Source organism: Octodon degus, unplaced genomic scaffold, assembly GCF_000260255.1.
Source record: "Octodon degus isolate 3935 unplaced genomic scaffold, OctDeg1.0 scaffold00007, whole genome shotgun sequence".
Lineage (NCBI taxonomy): Eukaryota > Metazoa > Chordata > Mammalia > Rodentia > Octodontidae > Octodon > Octodon degus.
This window is the reverse complement of record NW_004524583.1, coordinates 13577129-13601666: the sequence shown is the minus strand read 5'-3', so window position 1 is coordinate 13601666 and position 24538 is coordinate 13577129. Positions and strand designations below refer to the sequence as shown.

The 24538-nt window shown below is 42.0% G+C and overlaps 1 protein-coding gene across 1 annotated transcript in view; it reads left to right on the top strand.

Annotated features, from left to right (window-relative positions):
* Positions 1–24538, top strand: part of Rad51b (RAD51 paralog B) — a 748426-nt gene that overhangs the window by 674152 nt on the left and 49736 nt on the right. Inside the window, exon 9 of the mRNA XM_023702649.1 lies at positions 15549–15652. Within this exon, the coding sequence (XP_023558417.1) occupies positions 15549–15652 (104 nt within the window). The remainder of the gene's footprint in view (positions 1–15548; positions 15653–24538) is intronic.

Below are 24538 nucleotides of genomic sequence, written 5' to 3'. Positions count from 1 at the left end.
CTGCCCTGCCCTGCCCTGCCCCCACACAAAGCAGTTTTGCAACCAACATGGGCTTTTCAATTTTTATTTAACATTTTTTTTTTTTTAAAGAGGCCTTGCTGCTTTTAAAGTTTATAATTGTCTTGGGGTTATTTGAGAAAAATGAGAAGGGAGGGTCAAAAAACTTTCCCATCATGAAAAATATAAAATAGATAATAATACTGAGTTTGGGATTCTGCTGGCCGGCACTTATCTCTTTAAGGAAGGAAGCTTGCCCCCCTCACTTTAACAAAAGTTTTATACCTTCAAGAGCTTTCTACCATTTGTTTTATTACTATTTTTTTGTTGCTACTACATTGTTTTTGTGCTGTTTTGAATTTAAAGCTAGGGCCTAGGGAGATAGCTCAGCGATCTAAGCATCTGTTGGCAAGCACAAGGACCTGGGTTCGATCTCCAGTACTGCATATTGTTCTGGCGCACCATGCCAGCCCCAAAACCAGGTGTGGTGGTGCATACCTCTAATCCCAGTGCTGAGACAGGAGGTTCACTAGGAACCCAAGTTGGATAGCGGACCCGAGTTGGATAGCGAGACCCTGTACCAAATAAAGATTAAAAATAAAATTTAAAAAAATAATAATTTAGAACTAGGGCCACTCCAGAACCTTTTATCTCAAACAGAGCCACTGATAGCTATGGAGGAGTTGCCTGGATTCTGGCAGGGAGTCAGAATCCTGACTCCCAGGTGTCTGTCCCAGTGTTGACCAGTGTTGAGTACATGAACTTGGACACATCACTTTCCTCAGGAACAATGACGACAGCATCTTTTACTTCAAAAAATTCTTAACATCTGACTCTTCTGTTTGTACCATTCTTTTGTTTCAAAAACATGATGACCCTGAGGTAGTGTCATGAAAAATTTACAGAGCATCCTTGGCTAAGGATGTTACAGTAATCTATCTTTGGAGTCTAATTCAGCTGCTGATGTGGGAATTATCCAGAGCAAGGATCCAGCCCCAGCTGGTTGTGAGAATGGTGGGTCAAGCTGGCACACAGGCCCTACAGCCAGACTGCCAGGGCTAAATTCTGGCTCTGCCACTTGCTAGTTAGACAAGTGAATGTTAAGTTCTGCCATCTATAAAATGGGACAGTAACAGGATGTACTTCTTATTGTTGAGATGATTAAGAACGTTCTGTATGGAAAACACTTAAAACAGTTTGGGACACACTAGATGCTTGTAATTACTAGCTATGTTTACTGTCCCACTTGCCAACCCACAGACACAGCACAAATGAAAAAATGGGTTAATTGGCTTCCTTCGGGGCTCTTAGCACTATTGCATTTACTTTCTGCTGTTTTAGCTTTTCACTGTGGAGCTAACACTCATAAAAGAAATCATGTAATTATCAGCGGCACTGTCATGGTGATTAACATAGCGATTCTACTTACAGATGTCATAAAATACAGAAACATCCTAAGATATAAAGAAGATATAATCACACACCTCTGGCAAAGAAGATGGACCAGATGTGTAGATTAGGATCACAGGAAGAGAGCCAGTCATGGTTTTGGCAACTGGGGTTATCTTACATATTTTCAGTTGGAGAAAATCTGGAGATTTATTTTTCTTTGGTATCAGTTTCTAGAAACCTATCATATGATGCAGTTTCCCAACAATAGGGAGAGAACATTTAAAAAATCTGTTTTTCTAGAAAGACACAGATGACTATGAAATTGCACATTACAGTTTAATGGGGAAAAGAAGTGGGTGTCTAGAAAAGGTGGTCAGGTGAAGTGCTGTGAAATTTTCCTCCCGGAGAAGGAGAGCCAGGGGTCACTTACTGCATTTCCTAAGTGGCTGAGTGAAAGGAGAAATAGTGAGTCAGACCACAGGAGTTAAACCCTAGCTCTGCCACTTGCCAAGCGGCCATGGGCAAATCACCTTCTTTGTACCTCAGCTAACTTTCCTAGAAAATCGGTATGATCATGGTACCCGACTCCTGGAGATACTCTAAGATAGGTGTTCAGCCCAGGACTTGGAACACACTAATTATCCCAGAATGTTACTTCTTCAGCTTTTACTGTAATTTCTCATATCTGCTGACATCTAAGGTGCTGGGCATGGGACACAAGTTGGTGGTCTTGGTCATGGTGCTGATGCTGGCTATTTTTAGTCATCTCATAGTTCTGTCTCACTTCTGGATAAATAATGGTCATCAAGAAGAAGGAAACTGCTTTGCTTAAGAATTCTTATTTTGCAGATGTGTCCAAACTGCTTGCATCCCACTGGAACCAGCTTCCCCCAGTTAAAATAACACACTGGCGTCAGCACATTTGTTCCTTGGTTCCCTCTCCCACCATGAGACAGGTACCTGAGAGTCTGAGACGATACCCCTGGGCCTGAGATACCTGTAAGGAGGGCTTGATGTTAAGGTGAGGGCACCTCCACTGCATCTGGCTGTCAGGATTTTGCAATTTGTGGGGGCCACTGGGAGTGCTTGGCACACAGAGTCTTCCTCCCACTGTGGCCCCAGTTTGTTCTGAGCTTTGTGTTCATAGCATAGTCCCGGGACCATCCCTTACAATTGTGTGAGCACATGTCTGAGGGTTATGCACACTTCCGCTCCAAAAAGGAGAAGTGCTTGTGCATCTGGCCTTGACTTAGGAAGCCCCATTCCAAATGTCAAGGAAGTACACACCATCCTAGGGGAGCTCAGCAGCCAAGGTGAATTTGGCAGCATAGAAAGTGAAAATCCTGGGGGCCGGGAAGATGGCTCAGTAGAATAAGCGCTTGCCTGGCAAGCACAAGGGCCTGAGTTCAATCCTCAGTTCCACCAAAAAATAAAAAAAAAAGTGAAAATCCTTAGGGTTCTCAGCAGGAACCTGGGATGGACTCCATCGAGTTTCAGCACTCTGTATCTTCCCCCCCTCCCTCCTGGGAGCTTTCAGAGGTAGCCCGTGTTCAGCCCCCTCCCACACTTGAGTGCATCCTGATTCCTAGGGTGACCCTTCTACTTCCAAAGAGGTTCAGAAGGGGTGGGAGGAACGCATAACAATAAATCTTCACACATGGGGCAAGGTGATAATTAAAAGCATTCTCAACAATGCCATGCTCCCTGATGACAGAAGGGAGGCAGCTGGGACCGCGTGAAGTCCGGAAAGCCCTGGCTGGTGATCATCCTCCTTGGTGATCAGGTCACTTCTCTGTTTATGAAACAGGAGTATTGATTGCACCCCTATTTCAGAATCAAAGGAAAGGAACCCTTGACTCTAGCAGTTTCGCTTAGATCCTCAGGGCTTTTCAAAGCACCCGAGCTCCCCTTCCCATTCTCCTGGCTCCCCAGTGGTACTCTTACTCCTGTCTTACTGAGGCCTGAGAACTGGGATTTCAAAAGTGGAGCCATGTTTGGGGTGCCTGGAAGAACTGCGGGGCAAGGAGCATGGCTGTGGAGGGGACTTTAAAGAAGGTCTCTGGGCACCACTGGGCCCCATCCCAGTCCTGGCCTGTCTCACGCTGCTGGCTATCGGCTACAACTCCTCCACCAAGCCTTTCTGAATTAGTGTTTTGGGTGGCTCTTCTGACAATAGCTCCAGCCACACAAATCATGGCTGCTCTAAAGAGCATTTCCTTCTCTCTTCTCTCTTCCCCTTGGGCAGTGGGGTAGGGGATAAATCAGCAGGCAGGAGTCTTACAACCTGGGACAAAAGGCATTTTCCAGAACGTAAAGGATGCAGAGCCACAACGTAAGACACAGGTGGAATCCCACGAATGCAGTGCCTCCGTGACAGTGACTGCACTGTTGGAGGGAACTACCGCTGGAGACAAAGCAGCAGTGCCTGACATCTGATTTATTGCAAAGTTTTGGTGAACATCTGAGAGAGCTCAAACATGCAGGCTCCTGGGCAGCACCTCAGGAGATGCTGGTTCCTTAAGTTTGGGATGGTACCCATGAGTCACCATTTTAAAAAGTAAACCAGGTAGTGCAGACACATAGCACACACACTGGAAGCAGAGCCCTGGAAGTTTCTCCAGAGTTCTAGTCCCATGTTCTGATTTTTTTGAAATCCCGACTCAGGGTCCTGAGTTCAATCCCTGGTACCACAAAAAAAAAAAAAAAAAAAAACCTATTACCTAATATGCCAGCAATAATCAAACCTTACCACGTGTCCCAATAATGTCCAGTTTTTCTAGTATGCAGTCTAGAATTAGACATTTGTACCTGTGGTTAGAAACTCATTTTGCATTAATGCTTTTTTAAGGCACTGAAGTTTTCACAGAAGTAATTTTCTTCAGAAAAATATTTCCTGATAAATGATAGCATTTCCTTTTTCTCTTCTGCTTACAAAGAGCCAGAAATCCAAAGCTAAAGCAGGACACCTACCCTCAGAGAGCTGGGCTTACGCAGGCCCTGGTCCACATCACCTAAGGCCCTGGGACAAGACCAGCTCTCAAGCCTGGCTGGGAGCTGGTTCCCTAAAGGCAGACCACATGACGGTGTAGATCCTGTGCTGCTTCAGTCAAGTGGGTTGTGTTCTGGCTTTTTACTGTCACAGGAGCCCCATGAATATGTAAACTACCAAGTATTACTTCAGTATAGCTCTAGTCTCCCCAGGAAGAGTCACTAATAAAGGCTATACCCACCATTCCCAGCTCTCTGAGGGTAGGTGTTTGCTTGCTTGATTTTGCACCAGCCGTTAGGGCTTTCGCCTGTCAACCTAAGATCAGAATAAGCAACTGTATTTCTTCTGGGTCATCCGGTGTCACCTAAAACAAGTATCAGATGGTCAGAAAATGAGATGACCATATATAACAAAGACTTATAGAATCCGGCCCCTGCCACCGCCTTAGATACCACAGTGGAAGCAGGAAATCAGCGCTCATTCCAAGACAGCTGGTAGGTGCAATGCAAAGAATTCACAGCAAGTAGAACACACAGGCTTGGAGCAGCATTCATATGAGCATCTTCCTGGCCTATTTTGAATGAGGCCAGAATTCACAAAGAAAAAGCCCTATATTTCTTTCAATGTTCAATTTTTGTTTCCTTGTTTCATTTTACTTATATTTACCTAAAGGAGCCACTATGTGTTTTCACTAGTGAGTAAAACTGATTTTTAACTTAAAAGCTTCTTTTAAGAAGGTCAGGAAACTTGGTTCAGGGCCCCTTCAGGATTTTCCCCCTTAGATAGATGGCAGCAGGAGGAAAGCTGTTGGAGAGGTTCTGGGACACAGCCTCCTGGGGAATGTGGCAAGCTGAGCAGGAGAGGGAGATGGCTTCCTTCTATCTAGACACCAGTCCTGTTCTCAAGCCTGCTTGTATATCCCAGCTCTCCTGGGGACTTTAACGACTGTCACTGCAAGTAAGCCTGATGCGGTGTTCCCTTCAGAACTATTGGTGGACAAACGCGATGGTTTCCCGACTGCCCTTTGTTGACTGAGTAATGATCCTAACCTTAATTCTACACAGTTTCTACCTGTGTCCCTGGGTGATGACCTTATATCTTGATTTTCCCAAAACAGTCCCAATTTATTTCTGTAATCCCAATATGATTACTAAAATATCTTCCTTTTGAGATTATGGGGCCAAAGAGGAAAGTGATCAATGATGTAGAGTGTGCCTAAGGAGAGTCACATGGAGAGAAAACATTCTCTCAGGCTTTCACAGAGAGCACACTGGCCAAGCAATGGCCGTGACTCATCCACATGGCTGACACTGACAAACAATCTGAGGTACAAGATCTCAGGATAAATCCTGAGGGGATTTCGCTGACCTTATCAGACCCAAAAGCTACAACTCTTGTTGCATAGGTCCTGCTTTACCTTGGTCTTAACCATCCAGCAGAAAAGTATAAAAATGGTATATAAGAAGTAAAGCCATGCTGTTATGTGGAGCTGTAGGGAACTCAGGTCAACAATTTCTGACATTGCCAGTCAAGTGGAAGACCCAATACTATTATGCGCTACTGGACTCTTTTAGAATATTTTGCTGAGTTTACATACCTATAATATTCAAATAACGGAACTTAACAAAAAAAAAAGAGTATACAGATGAATGTCCATTTTGTATCTGTGTATTCAGAGTGGTTAGGATAGATATATAGTTACATTCTCTTAATGAATAGAGTGATTTGTTCTAATGGTGTTTGTAAATAGGATATCATGTCCGCATCTTGTACAGCAATTAACCACTAGGAAGAATATATGCTATGTGTCAACTATTGAAACTGTCCTACCAATTTAATTTGAAACTGTCTCATTGCTATTTGTTTATCAATAAAATTATGGAAAAAAATATCTTCCTTTTATATTTTGAATGTCCTGGTTGGATGATAACTTAACATGATCACTCAAGACTCTGGGAAACTTGAAGTGTTTTCCCCTCATACAAAAGCCAAGGGAGTTCTTTGAGTGATTTGTGCTGGTGCATACCAGCTCTTATCCTAGTGATTAGCTCATCCCTACCTCTGCTCCACCTTCCGCTCTGGAGGATTAATGCATCCATAAATCTTGCATTCCAAAAGTGCCAATTGCCTCACCTTTTATATCTTCTGCTTCACATTTCTGACTTTGCCGAGCAATGAGTGTCATTGCATTTTTAATCAATCTAAGTACATAGTGAGAGCAAAAACTGTGCTATTTTCATCCCTTTCACCTTTGGCCAAGAGACACTGTAAATGAAAATTTTTGCTTTAGCAAAGTAAAATAGCCTTATTCTGTAGCAAGCTCATTGCCTTCATCAGTAGACAGATGGTACTGGGTAAGGCAAGTTTTGTACTTCATATCCTTTATTTGTAAATCTGAAAGAAGTCTAATAGCCTTAAAATACTTTGAGAATTTCAAAGCTCAGAGGATTATAAATAACAAAAGATATTTCTTTCTTGTCTAAAATGGTAGCACAGATACTACAATTGCTAACTTAATACATAGTGTGTGGTCCTTGGGCCATTGCAGCTGATGGGTTTTTTCCAGTATGCTATTTATAGAGCTAGGTCAAAAATATCACTTCCGTTGGAACCTGACCTACAGACCACTGTCAATTTTAGAGACCCAAGAAAGTAGAATGCACACTAAGTACAGCTGGCTCACAGATTTAGTTAGCTACAAGCCCCCAAGGAAATTAATCTCACTGGAGAACGGATGTCTGCACCTATCTCATTCTCTTTTATTTGATACCTTTGCCCTGTGGCTTCATGGACCTTGCAGGTCACCTTGAATTCTAGTCTAGAAATAACCTATCCTAAGCAGTCTCCCTGCCTCTTTTGTAACCCATTTGTCCTCTTCGACTGAAGGTGCCAAAATTATTTTTACTTTAAACATTACAAGAGCTAGCAGCCCACCAACCAGAGATAACTTAGACTACTTTGAAATTTTGGAGATAGCAAATCTAAATTTTCCCCCTGAAGTAGGAGAAAGATGAGGTATTGTATCTTTCTATTGGAGGTGGCCAAGATTCTCTGTCACTTCCCTAGTTCAAATGGACAACCCAATAGAAAACATATGCTGAACCTCAGCAACTGCCCCAGGCCTGGATTTAAATAGGAAAAACTGAGTTTAATGGATAATAATCCCCTTTGGTCCCTGCTCTAGTGCTCTGACACCCATCTTTAAGCTTTGTTATTATGAAGTTATGTTTGCTGGGACCTGGCTTCTAGCCAATACATATTCACCCATTGTGAGGTTTTATTAGGCAGAACAGACTAAGAAAGTCCCCGGTCTAGAGATAAAAGTCTGTTCTCTGAGAAAGGACCACATATTGACACAGTTTTCTAGTGTAAAGCAGGGCTGCGTGGGACGCAGCAATTCATACACCACACGGAGTCCTGCCTTCTCAGACTTCCTGGAAAAAGAGGTCCCGAATGCGGAAGCAACATTTTGTCATCAGAATATCACAGACTCTGAAATATTTAGTCTGGACAGGAATTTTCAAGGTCATTTTTCAAATCTCCTTCTCATGGGTGGAGAAACTGAGGCCCAGAGAGTGGATGTCACTGCTCCTTACTGAGCTACTCTGATCTTCACTACTTCACGCCACTTCTCCCACCTGGGCTCCTTAGGAGCCCACAGCTGAGTGAGACATAGACTTCAGGGTTCTCCTCCCAGCCAGCAGCTGCCCATAGTTGTACATTACACAGAACATGCTGGAATGTGAGGAAGACAAGGGACAGGAGAGAGAGTGTCAGCTCCAGTGGTGACACACAATCCCCTTCCCTAGGTTTATTTCAGTCCCCAAAATATCTGTAAGTATTGTTATCCTTTAAAAAAATTTTTCTTTCGTTTGACTGGACATGGTGGCATGCGCCTATAATCCCAGCTCTTGGGAGGCTGTACGCAGGAGAATCACTACAAGTCCGATCTAGTAGTGAGACCCTGAACACCCTGTAAACCTAAAATACAGAAAAAAATAAATAAATAAAAAATTTCTTCCTTCCACTCTCAGTAAATGCCTTTCATCTAAAGGGACAGGAGAGATTCAATATCTAGAATATCCACTTCACTAAGGCCATGAATTTATCCTCCCCATCTCTTTCTATTCTGGGAGTCACTGCTTTTGTTTTTTGTTTTTAACATGGAAAAGCCTATTCTTTTAAAGTTGACCTTGATAATACAGGGCAAATGCTTCTCTGTTATGCACTAGGGATGCAGTCTGACCTCCCCACATGCCTAGCAGAGGAGTCATAAATTGAAGTGTTTTCAGAGAAGTTTTCTCCTCAGGCTCTCTCCAACAACCCCTGCAATGTACTGACACAGCTTGGTACGGGGCCATTACCTTTTTGGAAGGGTTACATAACCTGGTTCTCCTCCTCCAGCCTGATTGCGCTAGGGCTACACTCTGTGTACAGAGCAGGGAGGTATCTCCTTGCCCTGTGAGAAGTTTGTCTTCACAGCCAGCTCCCACTCCAAAGGAGTCGGGAATTGAAAACAAAGATAATAGTCATGAAAAATATTTCAGAATATGAATCCTGTGGTTTTAACCACTTCATCACTAAGCATTACGATTTTACCTAATGATTAGCAGAGTGAAAACTGGAGAAGATGGTGATTAAATTTCTTTTTCCCTTAGACCTTCTTCATCTTTTGTGTTTGATCATCATAGTTGCTGCTGTTTATCCATATCAAGTATCTCCATCTAAGGGTCACCAAGAATTTTTGGGTGCCTGGAGGCAAGAATTACTATTCACATTTTACAGATGGATAAGCAATCACAGAAAGAGAACCTGCTTTGACTTAACTAAAAGAGTCTCTGAGAGAATGCACAATAAATGTTCCCAGTCTGTCTTCGCGAGCCTTGACTTCAGTGTAAATACATTAGATTTGTTCTATGTAACTTACACGGGTGCTTTTGCAGATTCAACCCTGTGACCATAAACAGTCCCCAATAATGAAAATAGTTTCAAGAACCAGTTCATTTGATTCTTTAAAAATTTGTATTGGAATCAACCAAATTCCAGATACTAATTTCATACTGCTCTCCTGGGGATCTAATATCACAATCATCAAAAAAGAGAGAAAAGGAGAAAAATGCCCCAATTTTAAGAATTTCTGCCTCAAATGAACATAGAGAAGATTCACTTATCTATTTCCTGACCAATTAGGTCACTGGGCAGGAAATCACCTTTTCTGAAAAGCCAGTAAGCAGATACCTCCTAACCTTAAGTTTCCTATAAACAGCTCTAATGACTATTTCAGCCCCACATAGGAAGACTTGAAAGTCAAAAGACATAAGGACTACTAATTTTTCTGGTTCTGGTTAAAAATGAGATTACAAATTTATAGTAATGGATAGCTTGCTCATCTCTATCTAAAGTGATCCTACCACCAAAATCACGGCCAGTCACTTTCCTATATCTGAGGCCTATTAAATCAAATATCTTTTTCATCCTGGCCAGAGTTTGTGCCTCCAACAAGGGAGGGTCAGTTCTCAGCCACCTGATTTGTGTGACTTCAGCTGCCAGTCCAGTTGAGTGAGCCAGAGCATGTGCTGTCTTTCTGGATACCTCTTGCCCTGCATTATCACTGGTCATCAGAACAGAGGAGGCGATGAGTGATGAGTGATATGAGGCTCACAACTCACTTCTGTCGGTGTTGTCCCAGAGATGTGCTGTGGAGCCCTCCAAGCCCTTTGTAGGGGTCCCTGTGGGCTGGCTGAGGAACCACGGAATGTTTGACTTGACAAACATGATGAGCCCAGAGAAAACTAATAAGACTAGTAGTTAAGACTAAGTTGGCCTCGTTTTGAACTCGGGATCTGTCATTAACTAGCCATAACAGATCATGGGGGAGTGACTTAATCTCTTAGACCCTCCATGTGTCAATAGCGTTGGTATTATCTACCTCACTGGGCTGTTGTGAGGCTCAAGACATGTAGCTAAGATATGAAAGAAACTCAGCCTGTGAGTCTTTCCTATTTGAAAGGCTGACACAGTGCCTCCCTTGTGTAGAGAAAGCACTTCAAAACTATTGTCTTTATCATTAACTTCCAAGGTCTCACTGTTGTGCCTGTAGTGGCTTAATGTTTGCCTGTGCAAGCTTGCTGACTGAAGAGTTTCCCTGGGAGCTTTTCCATGGCCATGCGTACTCAAGGCTCTTAGTTAGGACCTGAATTTGAATTTGTGTGTCCAGAAACAGCCAAGAGTGGGTGGTATATATATATATATATATATATATATATATATTCCTCAATGGTTTGATAAGACAGAGTTCTTTATTTTTTTTTCAAAGTTTTATTGATAAACAGATAGCAATGAGACAGTTTCAAATCAAATCAGAAGTACAGTTTCAACAAATAATACACTGCAGGGCTGGAGAGATGGCTCAGTGGTCTAAAGCACCTACTTAGAACAAGCTTAGCAAAGCATCAGGGACCGCGGTTCAATCCCCCAGCACCACATGCCAGCCAGCCCCGCCCCCTGGTGGGCTGAGCTGGCCACACACACACCTCTCTCTCTCTCTCTCTCTCTCTCTCAAATAAATAAAAAAAAATTAAAAAAAAAAACAAATAATACACTGCATATATTCTTCTTAGTGGTCAATTGCTGTACAAGATGCGGACTTGTGATCCTATTTACAAACACCATTAGAACAAATCATTCTATTCATTAAGAGAATGCAACTATATATCTATCCCAACCACTTTGAATACACAGATACAAAATGGACATTCATCGGTATACCCCATTTTTTCTAAGTTCCGTTATTGAATATTATAGGTGTGTAAACTCAGCAAAATATTCTAAAAGAGTCCAGTAGCCCATAATACCATTGGGTCTTCTGTTTAACTGGCAATGTCAGAAATTATTGACCTGAGTCCCCCAGAGTTCTTTAAATAGTTACCAGTGTTCTAAATGTGTCTTTGACCTCTAAAAACATTTTTTGCCTTCTTTTGTTTTCCTTTGACCTTGAAAATTCTTCGGTTTTAATATTTAACCAATTCATAACTCCTAATATTCATGTGGAGCTTTTGCTTGGCAAATTTTAAAGCTCAGCCTTCTTTCATCCTATCACTTAGCAGACATGTAAGCTCCTACAGTTTGCTTGAAAAATGTAAACCTATTAATTTTAGCTTAAACAAGATAGAACCAATGCAAGTCTTCTGCTAAAACAAGTGTATAGCATGGTTCAAAGTTCAGTGGAAATAACTTTAATCACTTAATTGATATTTACAGACACCTTCTGAGTTTCAAAACTTGTGTTAGCAATTCAGGCAGAGTGGTAGAAATCAGATGTGGCTTTGATTTATTTATAATATATATTAACACTGATAATAAGAGCCCACGAACAATATACCATGATAGAAAAAGACAACAACCGAGTAAAATGAAGTACTATGGACCTTTAGAGGGGAAAGGTGATGTATTTATGATGATAGGAGACGTTGACAAGTGGGAGTAGATCGAAGTCATGGTAGATCAGGGACATGTAGGGGAGATTTGGACTTAAGGGAGAAGTGATTAAATTGGAGCAAAGGCTTTGTGAAGTTGAGTGAAGGGAAAAAGTGTTGGAAAGCAGGCTGGGGCCTGAGATGTCCATTTTGGGAATCTATAATTCTTTGAGTGTTCTTGGGAGCCATCAAAAGTGCTTCAGCGTGCTGGTTTTACATTGTGGGGTACTATGTGTGACTGGAAGAAGTTCATCAGCTAGGAAAACAGAGGACAGGTGTTCATAGGAGGAACCTGGCAGTAAAATGCATGTCAGTTAGAAAACTGGAGCAGTTGGCCCAGGTGGAAACTAAATTGGGTCAGAGCCTGGGTTGCAAAATAGCAAATGAAATAAGTCAGGTTTTATAGGTAAATCAATAGGACTTCACCTTTTATTGGAAATGAGAAACATAAGAGAAATAAAAATGTTGAAATTTAAAGTCGAGAGGTTTTAAGCTAGTCGAACTAGATATCCAAAGAAAACAACAAAGGAGTAAATTTGTATGGGAAGGTATGAGCTTGACTTGATATATTGAAGTTACCCTGCTAAACTTTGCAATGTGAGGTGTATAAGTTCTTGTGATTAAAGATGGAGGCGAGGTACCGGGGCAAGTCAGGTGCTGAAACAAGGGCTTAGAAATCATCCACATGGAATGTCATCTTTGTCAAGATGAGACCAGGCCATGAGGAACAGACACTGGTAGCTTGATAGGAATGAGGTCTGTCTAGCTTACAAGTATGCTTATTTATGTGGTTTTTTAAAACTTAAAAATATGAAAATTAAGTCCATATTTTAAAATCAGGAGATTTTCTTACAATATAATGAATTCTTGTTTCTCTTTAAAACTCAAAAAGATAGGCCGGGGAGATGGCTCAGTGGAATAAGCGCTTCCCTGGCAAGCGCAAGGGCCTGAGTTCAATCCCCGGTTCCGCCAAAAATAAAATAATAAATAAAAAATAAAAATGAAACTCAAAAAGATGTAGCTCAATGTGAACTCTTGTCTACACATGACAACAGCCACAGTCTTCCTTCTTAAGATCCTGGTTTAATTTCTCAAATTCACTCCAGCACCGCCCCACTACCAGCCATCTGTCCACCACTCAGAGTCCCTAGAGACAGAAAGTAGATTGGTGGCCTAGAGCTTGGGGCATGTCATGGGGTCTTAGAAGCTGAGGAGTGTGAGATCCCTTTGGGGATGAATGAGATTATGGTAGCAGTTAAGCAGCTCTGACTACAGTAAAAACCATTGACCTGTACACTTTAAATAAGTGAGTTGAATAATGTGTATGTTATCTCAATAAAGCTATTTTTAAAAGCAAATGTATTTACTCTTGCCCTTGCAGTGTTGGTTTTCCTGTAACAAATATTTGTCAGCAAATGGTTCTCTACTGAGAAGTGGAAAATGTAGACTGAGATTATATATTTCAAGAAAAAAATAGGAAATAGTACATCTCCTTGTGATGATAAAGGCAAACACTTGGGCCTCTTCCCCAGTGTATGTTGCCTTCATAGCCACAAAGGCATGGATATTAGGAATAAATTTGGTCATGCCCAACTCCCTGGGGTCCACTACAACCAAGAAGAAAGGGAAAATCGAGTCAGAGGATGAAAAGAAGTAATGGACATAGTAAAAGGAAAAGTAAAGAAGGCTAGTAGATAGGGTGCAGAGGAAGTGGGAAACTATCCACTCCTGGTAAGCAGTGAAGGAAAATGAGAACAGTGAAGTCAGGGGCTCATAGTGTGCCAGTCAGTGAGTGAGCTGAGAGAGAGAGAGAGGGAGGAAGGAAGGAAGAGAGAGAGCAGGAGGGGGGAGGAAGGGAGAGAGGGAGGGAAGCAGACAGAGAGACAGAGAGAGAGGCTAACATCCCCTGAATCCTGAATATATTGTTGAGGAATCCCGAAATTCATATTTCATCCTTAGGCATAGAGTACTACTGAGATTTTAAGTCGGGGGATAGGACAGTCATATCAACATGGTCTAGATGACTTGTTTTCATGTTAATTTGTGCCATACTTTGAGTTGTGCACATGATGAACAAAGGTTACCCCAAATTTTGTTCTTTCCTATCTAAATTCCTGCAAGCTAAAATCCCCAGTTTTACTGATTTCCATCTAATTCATGCCTGGACCTATTTGAACTAGAAAAAAATATTTCTAATCTTATCTACCCCAGCTGTCTAACCCAGGTATCTCTCAGCCTAGCATTATTATATTTACACTGCATAATTCTGTGTCATAGGCCTTGTTCTGTGCATAATCAAGCACTTAGCAACATTCTTTGGACGCAAATAACACTCCAAATTAGACATTGCCAAAAAAAGTCACCTCTTTTTAAGAACTACTGCTCAGTGTTTATTTGTGGCAACATTTGCACCCAAAAGCTTAAGCCATGTGCAGTCTAGAGACCACCCTCAAGGAGCTGGCCTGGAAAAGAGAACTGGTGCCTATTCCATGCTGCAAGGTACAAATCAGATGATGCAGAAAAAGAAAAACAAATGAGAAATTCAAGCCTTTATTTGGTTTTAGCTCATTCTTTGGACTTGTCTGTGTCCTCAGTCTCCTCCTTAGGGGAAAAAAAAATGGTATCTTGAAGACAGACAAACAGAAGATCCAACAGGGCCTCCCTAAGGCTAGAATTCCTGAGGTGGCCCAAGGCCAAGGCAAGCTTCAGAGGTAGGAGGTAATCTTTGGATACACCAGACATGATAATGAGACTTGGATTCACAAGTGTAGGACTCAGAAGCTTGGCTCTATGAAGGAAGTAGGAGGCAGGGCAGGAGTGTTTTTGTGCCAGTCATGTTAAGAGGTGAAGCTTTGGAGATGTAAGATGCTCACTGAAATGCAGCTTGGAGTAGACTAGGAACTCAGATGAAGTTTACTTCAGATCCTCCCTCTTACTGGAAAGTCTTCGAAGGTAAAGGAATGTTTCTCCTGGAATGGAGATGCCTAAAATTGACTAATTAGGGGCCAGCCAGATAGCTTAGCAGACTAAAGTGCCTGCCTGGCCTTTTCCAGGGCGATTGAGACTGGGCATGGTGGCATGCCTGTAATCCCAGTGCTTGGGAGGCTAAAAACAGAAGATCACAATGAATCTGATCTGTGTAGTAAGACTCTGTAGACCCTCTACTAAATACATAAAAAATAAATAAAAATGAAATGAAATAAAACAGATTAATTGTAAAACTTGAGATCTTTTCCAGACTCCCTTTCTGGATATGTGTATGGGGGGGGGGGGTTAATGGAATGTTGTGTATATGCCACCATTTTTCCTATATTGATAAGAAAAAATTATCAAGCTTAAAAAAAAGTCTGGCATGATTAAACTAAGACTATTTCATAACTGGCTCCTATAAAGTAGTTTTCTGCCTTAAATATTGAGGGACATGATTATTATTAGCAATGGCTCCAAATTGCTTGTTTGACTTCTGACTGTTGGTTAACCCAGTAGTGGTTACATTCGCTGAAGCTAAAGGAAATCTGTGCTGGTTTTTATCTCTTGTCTCATGCTCCTTCACCCTGTCCTCCTCCTATTCTAATTCATCCGTGTTTGGGGTGATGAACCAACCAAACAATGGGTAGGAAGTGGACATTATTCGTGTGCAATGCCATTGCAAGAAAAGGCATCCCTAGACATGGGGTTTCCCTGGCTCATTGCAGGTGCTTCTGGATCCAGCTGTGTGACTGCTGCACTAGGAAACACCTGGAGTCACAATGTGAACACCCGACTGATCCTCCAGTACCTCAGTTCAGAGAAAAGACAGGTGAGTGTCCCAACCATGTTCCATGTAGGCCAAAGGATAAGGTGCACTTAGAGATCAGAGCATCTCCAGTACATGTAGGCCACATGTCCTTTCTGAGCTGGAACTGCTAAAGGAACTATAAAGAAACCCAGTCTGCCCCGTTAGCATTTATAATACAGTAGGGACCAATTGTACTATGTAAGAATAGATTCCACTGAGTAACTGTGAATGACCAAGGACCATGTCTCTAGGGATTTCAAATTCTCCATCTCTCCTTTCACAGTAATGTATATAAAGTAAAGAGTGATTGTAACATTTGATGTATGTATGTTTTGAAAACATTAGGCTAAATGAAACATGTTAAGTGAATAAATGATTCCCCACATTCTGGGTACTTTTTTTTTTCAGAACTGGGGATTGAACTCCGGCCCTTGCACTTGCCAGGCAAGTGCTTATTCTACTGAACCATCTCCCTGGCCCCCTGGGTACTTTTATGTTAGCACAGAATGGTACTAGAGAGACTTTCAAAGAATGATGACTTTGTCAGCATCCCTTATTTATTGTTTCCATCTGGGGCCCAGATGAAAATCCAGGAAAGTCTACTTCCACCCAGGAGGGCATACTGTCTAACCTTTCTAGATCTTACCTCTCCACTCCAGAGAAAGGAACTCCACAGTCTGACCTCTTTCATAATCAGGAACTCATTCTCCTACTGTCTTACCTTAACCTTATATGACCAGATGCAATCAGGTCCTCTCCTACAAGCAAGGGAAGGACAAAGACAAGGTGAATATTCTTATGTTTTGGATGGGGCACCAGATTTACTCATCTTGCTAAATATAATGACAGATTCAATTTATTAAAACACTTGAACTATCCCACTGATGGTCCTTCCCAGGAAAGATGAGGGCAGGGTATTGTTGCCTTTACATGCATTAGGTAAGTTGGCTCCAGGAGGCAGGAATCATCTGAAAAATAGGATGAGCCTTGGCCTGTTCCAGACATAACTTTACAAATGACCTGGGTTTCAGACCAGAGGATTCTTGTTGGTTTTCTCAGGACTCTGTAAATAACATTCCGGCTTTGTGATGGGCCCTGAAAAGCTAGAACGGCTTGTTTTCGTCCAGGGAGGCATTCTCATCTTCAGGCCCTGGTGTGCTTATTACCTCAGTGATACCTTTTGCCTGATGATTCAGGTATCCTGGGTTCTCGGCCCATTACTCCTTCTCTCCTTGATGGCAAACATCCAGAAGTATTCCCGGAAACCTAGGGGCCTTTGAGTTGCACCCTGGATGGTAAGGCAGGATGAACAACTGCAGCTGCCCCAGAGACTGTGATGGTGGTCAAGCTGTCCTATTAGAAAACTCTCTTCCTGTAAATCAGTGGTGATCCATTCATTTTCATGGCTTCTTGGCCTTACTTCATGAAAACTTATAGCTTATCCCAGCTTTAGATTTTAAATGGCACTCTTACTGCCATACATTAATATGTGATTTGGCCTCTCATATGTGTTGTCATGGATTCAAGGCTCCCAGCTTCTTGTTTTACTAAAGCTCAGTCAAAATTTTTACGAAAAACTTGGAGCTGCATTTTTTTTTCTTATACTAACTTAACCAGTCACTTCTACTTTGTCAGTGTCAGTAGGATAGAACTGAGAAAACAAATGCTACTCTTCTTCTTCCCTTTAAAAGCTGGAGAATTTTGGTGGTCTATGGCACTTTGTTGATGAGGTCAGATGCAGGCCACTGGCCACAAGAATGAGGAACAAAGTGTAGGTTGACCAGTGACAAGTTATCAACCAACATCCTGTTGGATGGGTCAGTGATGTTATCTTAATCTACAGAGGACAACTTGTTGCTATCATTACTAATCAATCTCTTGAAATGCCTCTGAATCATGTTTTCAAACAATGACTTGCAATGAGTGTAAAGTATGGCCAGTAGTAAAATGGCCAACCCATCCAAAAGGAGGTACTTTTAACTATTGTATGGAAATAAGCAGGCTTTGGGGGACTAGTTGTTCAATATTTTACCTAATAAGTAAGCTACAGTTTGACATAGAAAATGTCCATCTGATGACCTTCTGATGCCTTAGCAGAGGCCATGCTTAATGATTTACTGTGGTCTTACTTCATGACAAAGAATAAAAACCATATGAAGATAAGCCTTTTTTGGTGATATATGCAGAAAAAGGTATATTAAAGCTATCCTTTGATTAATTGTACCAAATGATACTTTCTTATAATACTATTTAATGGAAGAACCTTCTAGAATGGCCATACCTCTGAGACACCAACCGCTTGGAAAGGATACTGGAATGGTATAGATTTTTGTTATTGTTTTTTGTTTGTTTGTTTGTTTTCTGTCCACAAGAATAGACCTTTACCACAAGGGATCAAGGTTATGGGATGAGAATCATGTTTGATCCCACTTCTATGACATTGTGCTCCCTACCAAGGCTCTTGAATGTGCGGCTTAGTCTGGGTTTGTAGCACTAAAGAGGGTCATGTTAAGCCAAGCAATCTTCATTTAACCCAAGAGCTGAACTGCATAGCTCAAGGGAAGGAGTCTTCCATGACTAGTTATTTTCCATACACCCTGGAAACTCTGTAAAATATATAACTAAGAAAGCAATCTCCTTATCAGGGCACAAGCCAAGTTAACCCCCTTGTTTATTCTGCTTCAGTGTTTGGGGAAAAAAACCTCTTAAGAGGCCAGGAAACATTTTCATTGGACTAATTTAACTTTTCCTCCCCTTTTGACTTTTATGTACTCTTCCTACTCTGCTTCAATCCTGCTTTGCTCTTTTTGCCCGTCACATTCCTAGAGTAAAATTAACACGGCGCTGTCAGTGAATGGTCGGAAACAGTGCTTGCTGTCAATCCAAAGGAAGGGGAAACCATTATGGCCACATTGAGTCTTTCCAGGAGAGGGTGGAGCCTGACCCGAAACCGATGCTACTCAAGCCTGGCTGCCTTCAGATTTATCACAGAAGCATTTCCAAAGTGCCATCCATAGCTGCGTCCTACTGTTACCAGTTAAATAAAGATCTATACTGGGGCCGATTGGGAGGCGTGCTGGGCACCAGTGTTTGTATTAGTTGTAAAGCTGGTGGCACACCTGTAATCCCAGCACTCAGGAGGCTGAAGCAAGAGGATCACTGCAAGCTCAAGGCCAGGTTGGGCTACATAGTGAGTGCAAAGCCGGCCTGGATTGCTGAGTGAGACCCTGTCTCAAAAAGCAAACAAACAGGACTGGGGAGGGCCAGGGAGATGGCTCAGTAGAATAAGTGCTTCCTTGGCAAGTGCAAGGGCCTGAGTTCAATCCCTGGTTCCACCAGAGAAAAAAGAAATAAAACAGGGCTGGGGAGATAGTTCAGCAGTCTAAACATCTACCTAGCAAGCACAAGGACCCAAGTTCGATCCCTGGTACCACATGCCATGCCAGCCACCAAAAGCAGGCATGGTGGCACATGCCTGTAATCCCAGCACTGGGGAGGCTGAGACAGGAGGATCACTTCAAGTCTGAACTGCGTAGCGAGACCCTGTACCAAATAAATAATAAATAATTTTCAAAAGCCAGCAAACAAAAGGCTGGCCCAGGTAATTCTAATGTACCAAGTTTGGGAACCCGGCTGTAAGTAGTAAGCACCACTGGGTTGGTTAGAAAAGTGAGCTGGTAAAGCCCAGGGAACAGCACAGAAGAAAGGCAGGACAGCAGCCACGTCCTGGAGTGGGAGTGGGAGGCGAGGGCTCTCCTTGGAATCAGAACAGAAGGTGGTGTGCTTAATCGGCCTGTCTGCCCTTTCCACACAGACACTGCAGAGTCAAAGGATGAGGAAAGTAGCCCACACTCTTTAGTTATTCACGCGCAGTGTGTGCTGTACGACATCATGAACTAAGTGAGCATAGAGGAAGTGTAGTTCCCCTGCCCAAGGAAGGTTCTGGGGTGTCTAAAGGGCAGCAGCTTACAGAGGGATTGGTTGACGTCTGCATTTGGAAAGCTATGGCAGTAACCACGTGCCCTGTGGAGAGGGGCTGGAAAGGCTGGAGGGCAGATGGCTGTATTTGAAAGGATGAGGAAAACTCTCCTGAAACATTCCAACTATTTCTCCTCAAATTCTCATAAAGTCTGTTCCTACGGTCCAGAGATGGGGTTATATAAATTTTGAAGTGCCCTGGAAGGAGTAACGAAATAAATTAATCCTGACTAAGCCTCACACTCTCTTGATGAAATAAATATTATGGCTCTCTTATTTCAACAAATGGGAAGGAGGTGATTTCTTCATATGGTAAGTTTGTTTAAATGGACTTTATAATAATATTTTCATCTTTTATTTAGAAGGACCCTGAAGTTACAAAACACTTGAGGGATGAGCCAGGAGCTGTTGGCAGCACTGGTCCTGTTACTCAAGTTCCTGGTGCTGACTTGGGTCCAGGGCTTCCCTCAGAGTCCCAGGTCTTGCATCTTGGAATTACTCAGTGTTTCCTTTATGGTGATCAAAGTATCCTCTCACAGTCCATTTTATATGTTCAATTCTGATACTTTTAAGCTCTGAATTATGAGTCCTTTGAAGTCTATGTCTGAACTTATTCATGTAGTCTTACGGCTAAGGACAATGCTTAACATTTAAATGTATTTGATATATTTATTGGAACGAGAAAAAGAAAAGGAGGGAAAAATAAACCCCATGTGTCTATATGTGAGCCCAGTCTTGAGGAAATAGGACATACTGCTGATTTGCATCGAATCAAACTTTGCAGCTTAATAGTTCCTTAAAAATATTAGTAACTGTTGCTTTAAAAGGATAGCATCAAACCTTGAGAATTATAAGCAGTTAACCGTATAGAAATACCAGGGCTGGCCAGATAACTCAGTGGATTAAAGTGCCTGCTTAGACAGAGCGAAGCAGCCAGGGTTTGATTCCCGGGCCTGCTCTGCCAGGCCCACCCCTGGGGCTCACTGAGATGATGATTTAAACTGGGCGTGGTGGTACACCTGTAATCCTAGTGCTTGGGAGGCCGAAAAGCAGGAAGGATCACTATAAGTCCAATCTGTATAGTGAGACCTGTAGATCTATACTAAATACATAAAAAAGAAAAAAAAAATGTACCAAATAGAAATACCATCATAATACTAAAACACAGGATTTTTTTTTTTTTTTTTTTTTTTGAGAGCCAGTTAGCTAGAAAGCCAGTCAGCTAGGATCTTTGGGAGAACAGGAAAGAGACTTCCTCTAGACTCCTAGCAGGGGCACCTTTGAATAAGCAAAAGTGAGCCCTAAACGTAGGCAGAGACATGCAGACAGAGGGGTCCTGCAGCTGCTTTTAAAAACAGAGGCCGCAGGAGGATGTAGGGGCCAGGGCGGAAGTCTTTGTTGCCCTGTTCCATGAGTCTGGACTTCTCTCTGTGGTTGAGAAGGCTTAATGGAGGACAGAATAGCCAGAGAAAAAATGATAAGTTTTCTCTGATAGGCTAAAAGGTAGGTTTGGGACAGAATGCCCATGTCAACTAATGTCATTTGCCCATAGTAGCATGTCTTTGTATTCCTAGATTCCTCCAGAGGGGGATCAGGCCTGGGTACCCTGATTCACGTGTGAATCTCTCTTGCTTGGCAGAATGCTTCCAGATCATCATGTTCTCTTGTTTTCCTACCTCAGCTCATGTGCATTTTTTCAGCACAGAGACTTTTTTAAATGACTGGATCCAACCAGAGGAGAGTTGGGCTATGCTGTAGAGGCGAGAAAGAATTCTTTTTAAGCATATCTGCAGCAATAACAAAGGGAACATAGAATCCCAGTCAAGTATTGCCTTGGACATAAATGTTCTCTCCCTTTTTAGAGCCACTTATGTGTGAAATTTACGCCCTTGCCCACACTCTTTCAAAAGAAGCACTCTAACGGGTACTAAACAGACTGGGAAAGTGGTAGATCTACAGTGATTCTTTCTTTAAGTCACCTGGCAAACATTAAGAGCTGAGGCAGGGCCAGAGAGATAGCTCAGCAGTCTAAGCATCTGCCTGGAAAGCACAAAGACCTGGGTTTGATCCACAGTACTTTATGCCATACAGGGGCCTATCCTGGGCCCACCAAGAGAGAGCTTTGTGCTTATCATATTTTTGAAACTGGGTGTGGTGGCACACATGCCTGTAATCCCAGCTCTGGAGAGGCTAAGACAGGAGGATACCTAAGAGTCTCAACTGTCAAGCGAGACCCTGTGCCAAATACATCAATTTAAAAAGAAAAAAAGCTGAGGCAATGCTATGTGATAGTATGTAGTAACTACAAGTGAAGGTTGAGGATCGGTACTCCCAAGGCATAAGGACAGACCCCCTGAGAAAAAGGACAGCACAGGTACCTCCTGTTCCCATTACCATGGTTGAGATAAGAATATCTATATCTTTCCTATACATACAAACAAACAAACAAACAAACTCAAAGATTTGAAAAGAAGTTATAGAGCTAAGAAATCCCTATTTCTGCATAGATTCCAGGAGAGAGCATTCTCTCTTTTAGAGGTATCACTGGCCAACACCAGTTGAAAATACACAGCTGTGATTGCATGTGCTCTCGGTGAGGTTCCCTCTTCCTAAGGCTTCAGCTGTGATGGACCATGATCCTGCAATAAAGAGAAGTCAGCATTTCCTAGGAATATTTGAACCCTCTGAGGACAATAAAGCTTAAATAGAAATAAAAACATCTTTATCAAGTATAATTGTAGAATTAATCGTTACCTCCATTTCCAAAGGAAAAGGCCCTTTAACATCAAAAAGAAGGAAGGAAGGGCATATTTGTGGATAAAGATTATATGTATGAATAGAGTATATTTAAAGTAAATGAACTTTTATGGCAGACTTGTTACATGGTTTTATTTATCTCCTTGAGAATCGTGGTTTCCAACCACATGGGGCCAAATGTGGGTCCTGTCACAGAGTGAAAGGTGATTTCCCCGTGAGCTACTCGTTTTACCAGTGTTTTATCACCTTTGTCATTCTCCTCCAATGCTGACTAGTTTAATTTTTACATACTGTTTGGTTCTAAATCCCCTTTGCAGTCACCTCCTAGCTCTAACTTGCCAAGTAAACCAGGCCAAATACCTGGATGATATATTTTTAGAGAAATCTGAGCTGTTGCAGGAAGTGAAAGAGACACAGGGCTTTGGAACCAAACTAAAGACTCATTTGTCTGACTAGGAAGAAAAATGTTTGAAGTTTGGGAAACAATGTAGGAAACAGCTACAGGATCTCTTGGACACGGCAATGGCCCAAGAGTCAAGGATGCTGAAATGTATTTGGCACATTTAAGGAAGGAGGTTGGATAAGATGCTGTATTTTAGCCTTGGTTCTTTAGTCATGAGTGAAAAGAAAATGGGGACAAGTCATTGGATGGGGAAAATAAAATGAAAAGAAGGGGTTTACTATCTAAGCACTGTGAACTGATTTACAAATGACCCAGCCAAAACAAAAGCATTTAGAATGTGATGGTCGCCCCTTGGAGGTTTCTTCTAGAGATCTTCGTAACAAGAAGATTCCAGGCACTGTCCCCAGTGATGAGCTCGCTGAGGATGAACCTGTAAGCTCAGATCTGCAGCTTGTGCAGGGACTTTGGGTGATTCTCACGTGTGTCATTCTTACTCCGGTGCTGTTATAGCCCTCTCAGGATGGGGGTAATCATTTGGGCTTAGTGATTTATTCAACAACTGGTGAACAGAAGCAATGCAACTGCAGTTCAGGTCTCCCCATTCCTAACCTATTTCTGTTTTCACTTCATATGATGCCTTTTAGAAGGGAGATTCTGAACCAAAATGTCTTCAAACTCAACCAAATTACCTGGCTTATGGGTGGTGTAATATTTATATGTCCTAAAACTTTCAGTAGCTCATAATAGAATTCTATTGAACTCTTTAAAAAAATGTTTTAATAGTACCAAGTTTCCACCCACATTGATATGAACTTAAGATAAAAGTCAATTTTGTAAGCCCTTGGGCTCAGATATGCGAGTAAGCAACCTTTTCCAAGTTGCTCTTCCCAGGCCGGGGAGATAGCTCAGTAGAAGAAGCACCTGCGGATCCTGAGTTCAATCCCCGGTACTGAAAAAAAAAAAAAAAAAAACCAAGTTGTACTTCCCATTTGAATGACTTTCCATTTAGACAGCGTCCTGCAGCAAGGCCGGCTGTTTTTGCCCCTCTAAGTAATTACTTGTGCTTGTGGAGGAGCAGGGCACCCTCACCCGCAAGCTTCCTAAGGTTGCCTATCTTCATAGACCAAAGGTATGGGAAGGTTTGGAAACACTGACATTTTCTGGCATTTTGTTTATCTGGTCTTTTAGCATGGGAGAAGCTTTGTGGTTATCTTATATTTGGTTGTCTGCAAACATACTTACATGGTTGCAGGCATCAGGTTAGATCTTTTCACATGCATTATTTAAAACCATTAATCCCCACAATAATCTTTAAGCATACATCTTCTTAATCTCCATTTGTACAAATTAAGCAACTGAGCTATTAGATGAACAACTTAAATTCAGTGGTAATATGAAGATTTGATACCAAATTTATATAGATTCTGAGCCCAAGCTCTTTTTACCACATAGACATTCTCTAAATGTAAAACATTCCCTGTGATGGTGGGGATGATGGGGGCATTGGTGTTGGTGTTATAGTTGTTTCTTTTCTTTTTTCTTTTCTTTTCTTTTTTTTTTTTTTTTTGATCCAAATGCCTTCAGGGCAGGTTTGACTGGCTTGAGTTGTGGGGATCGAACCACAGCAACCTGAGCCTGACTGCTTTGTTGAAGCAGCCATTTAAGGAACTGAGCTAAGGAGCAGGCCCCCTTACCCTTCTTTTTTTTTAAAAAAATTCTCCACTACAGTAGATAGTGGACAATGTTTTGAGTAGTGCTGATTAGTAGTT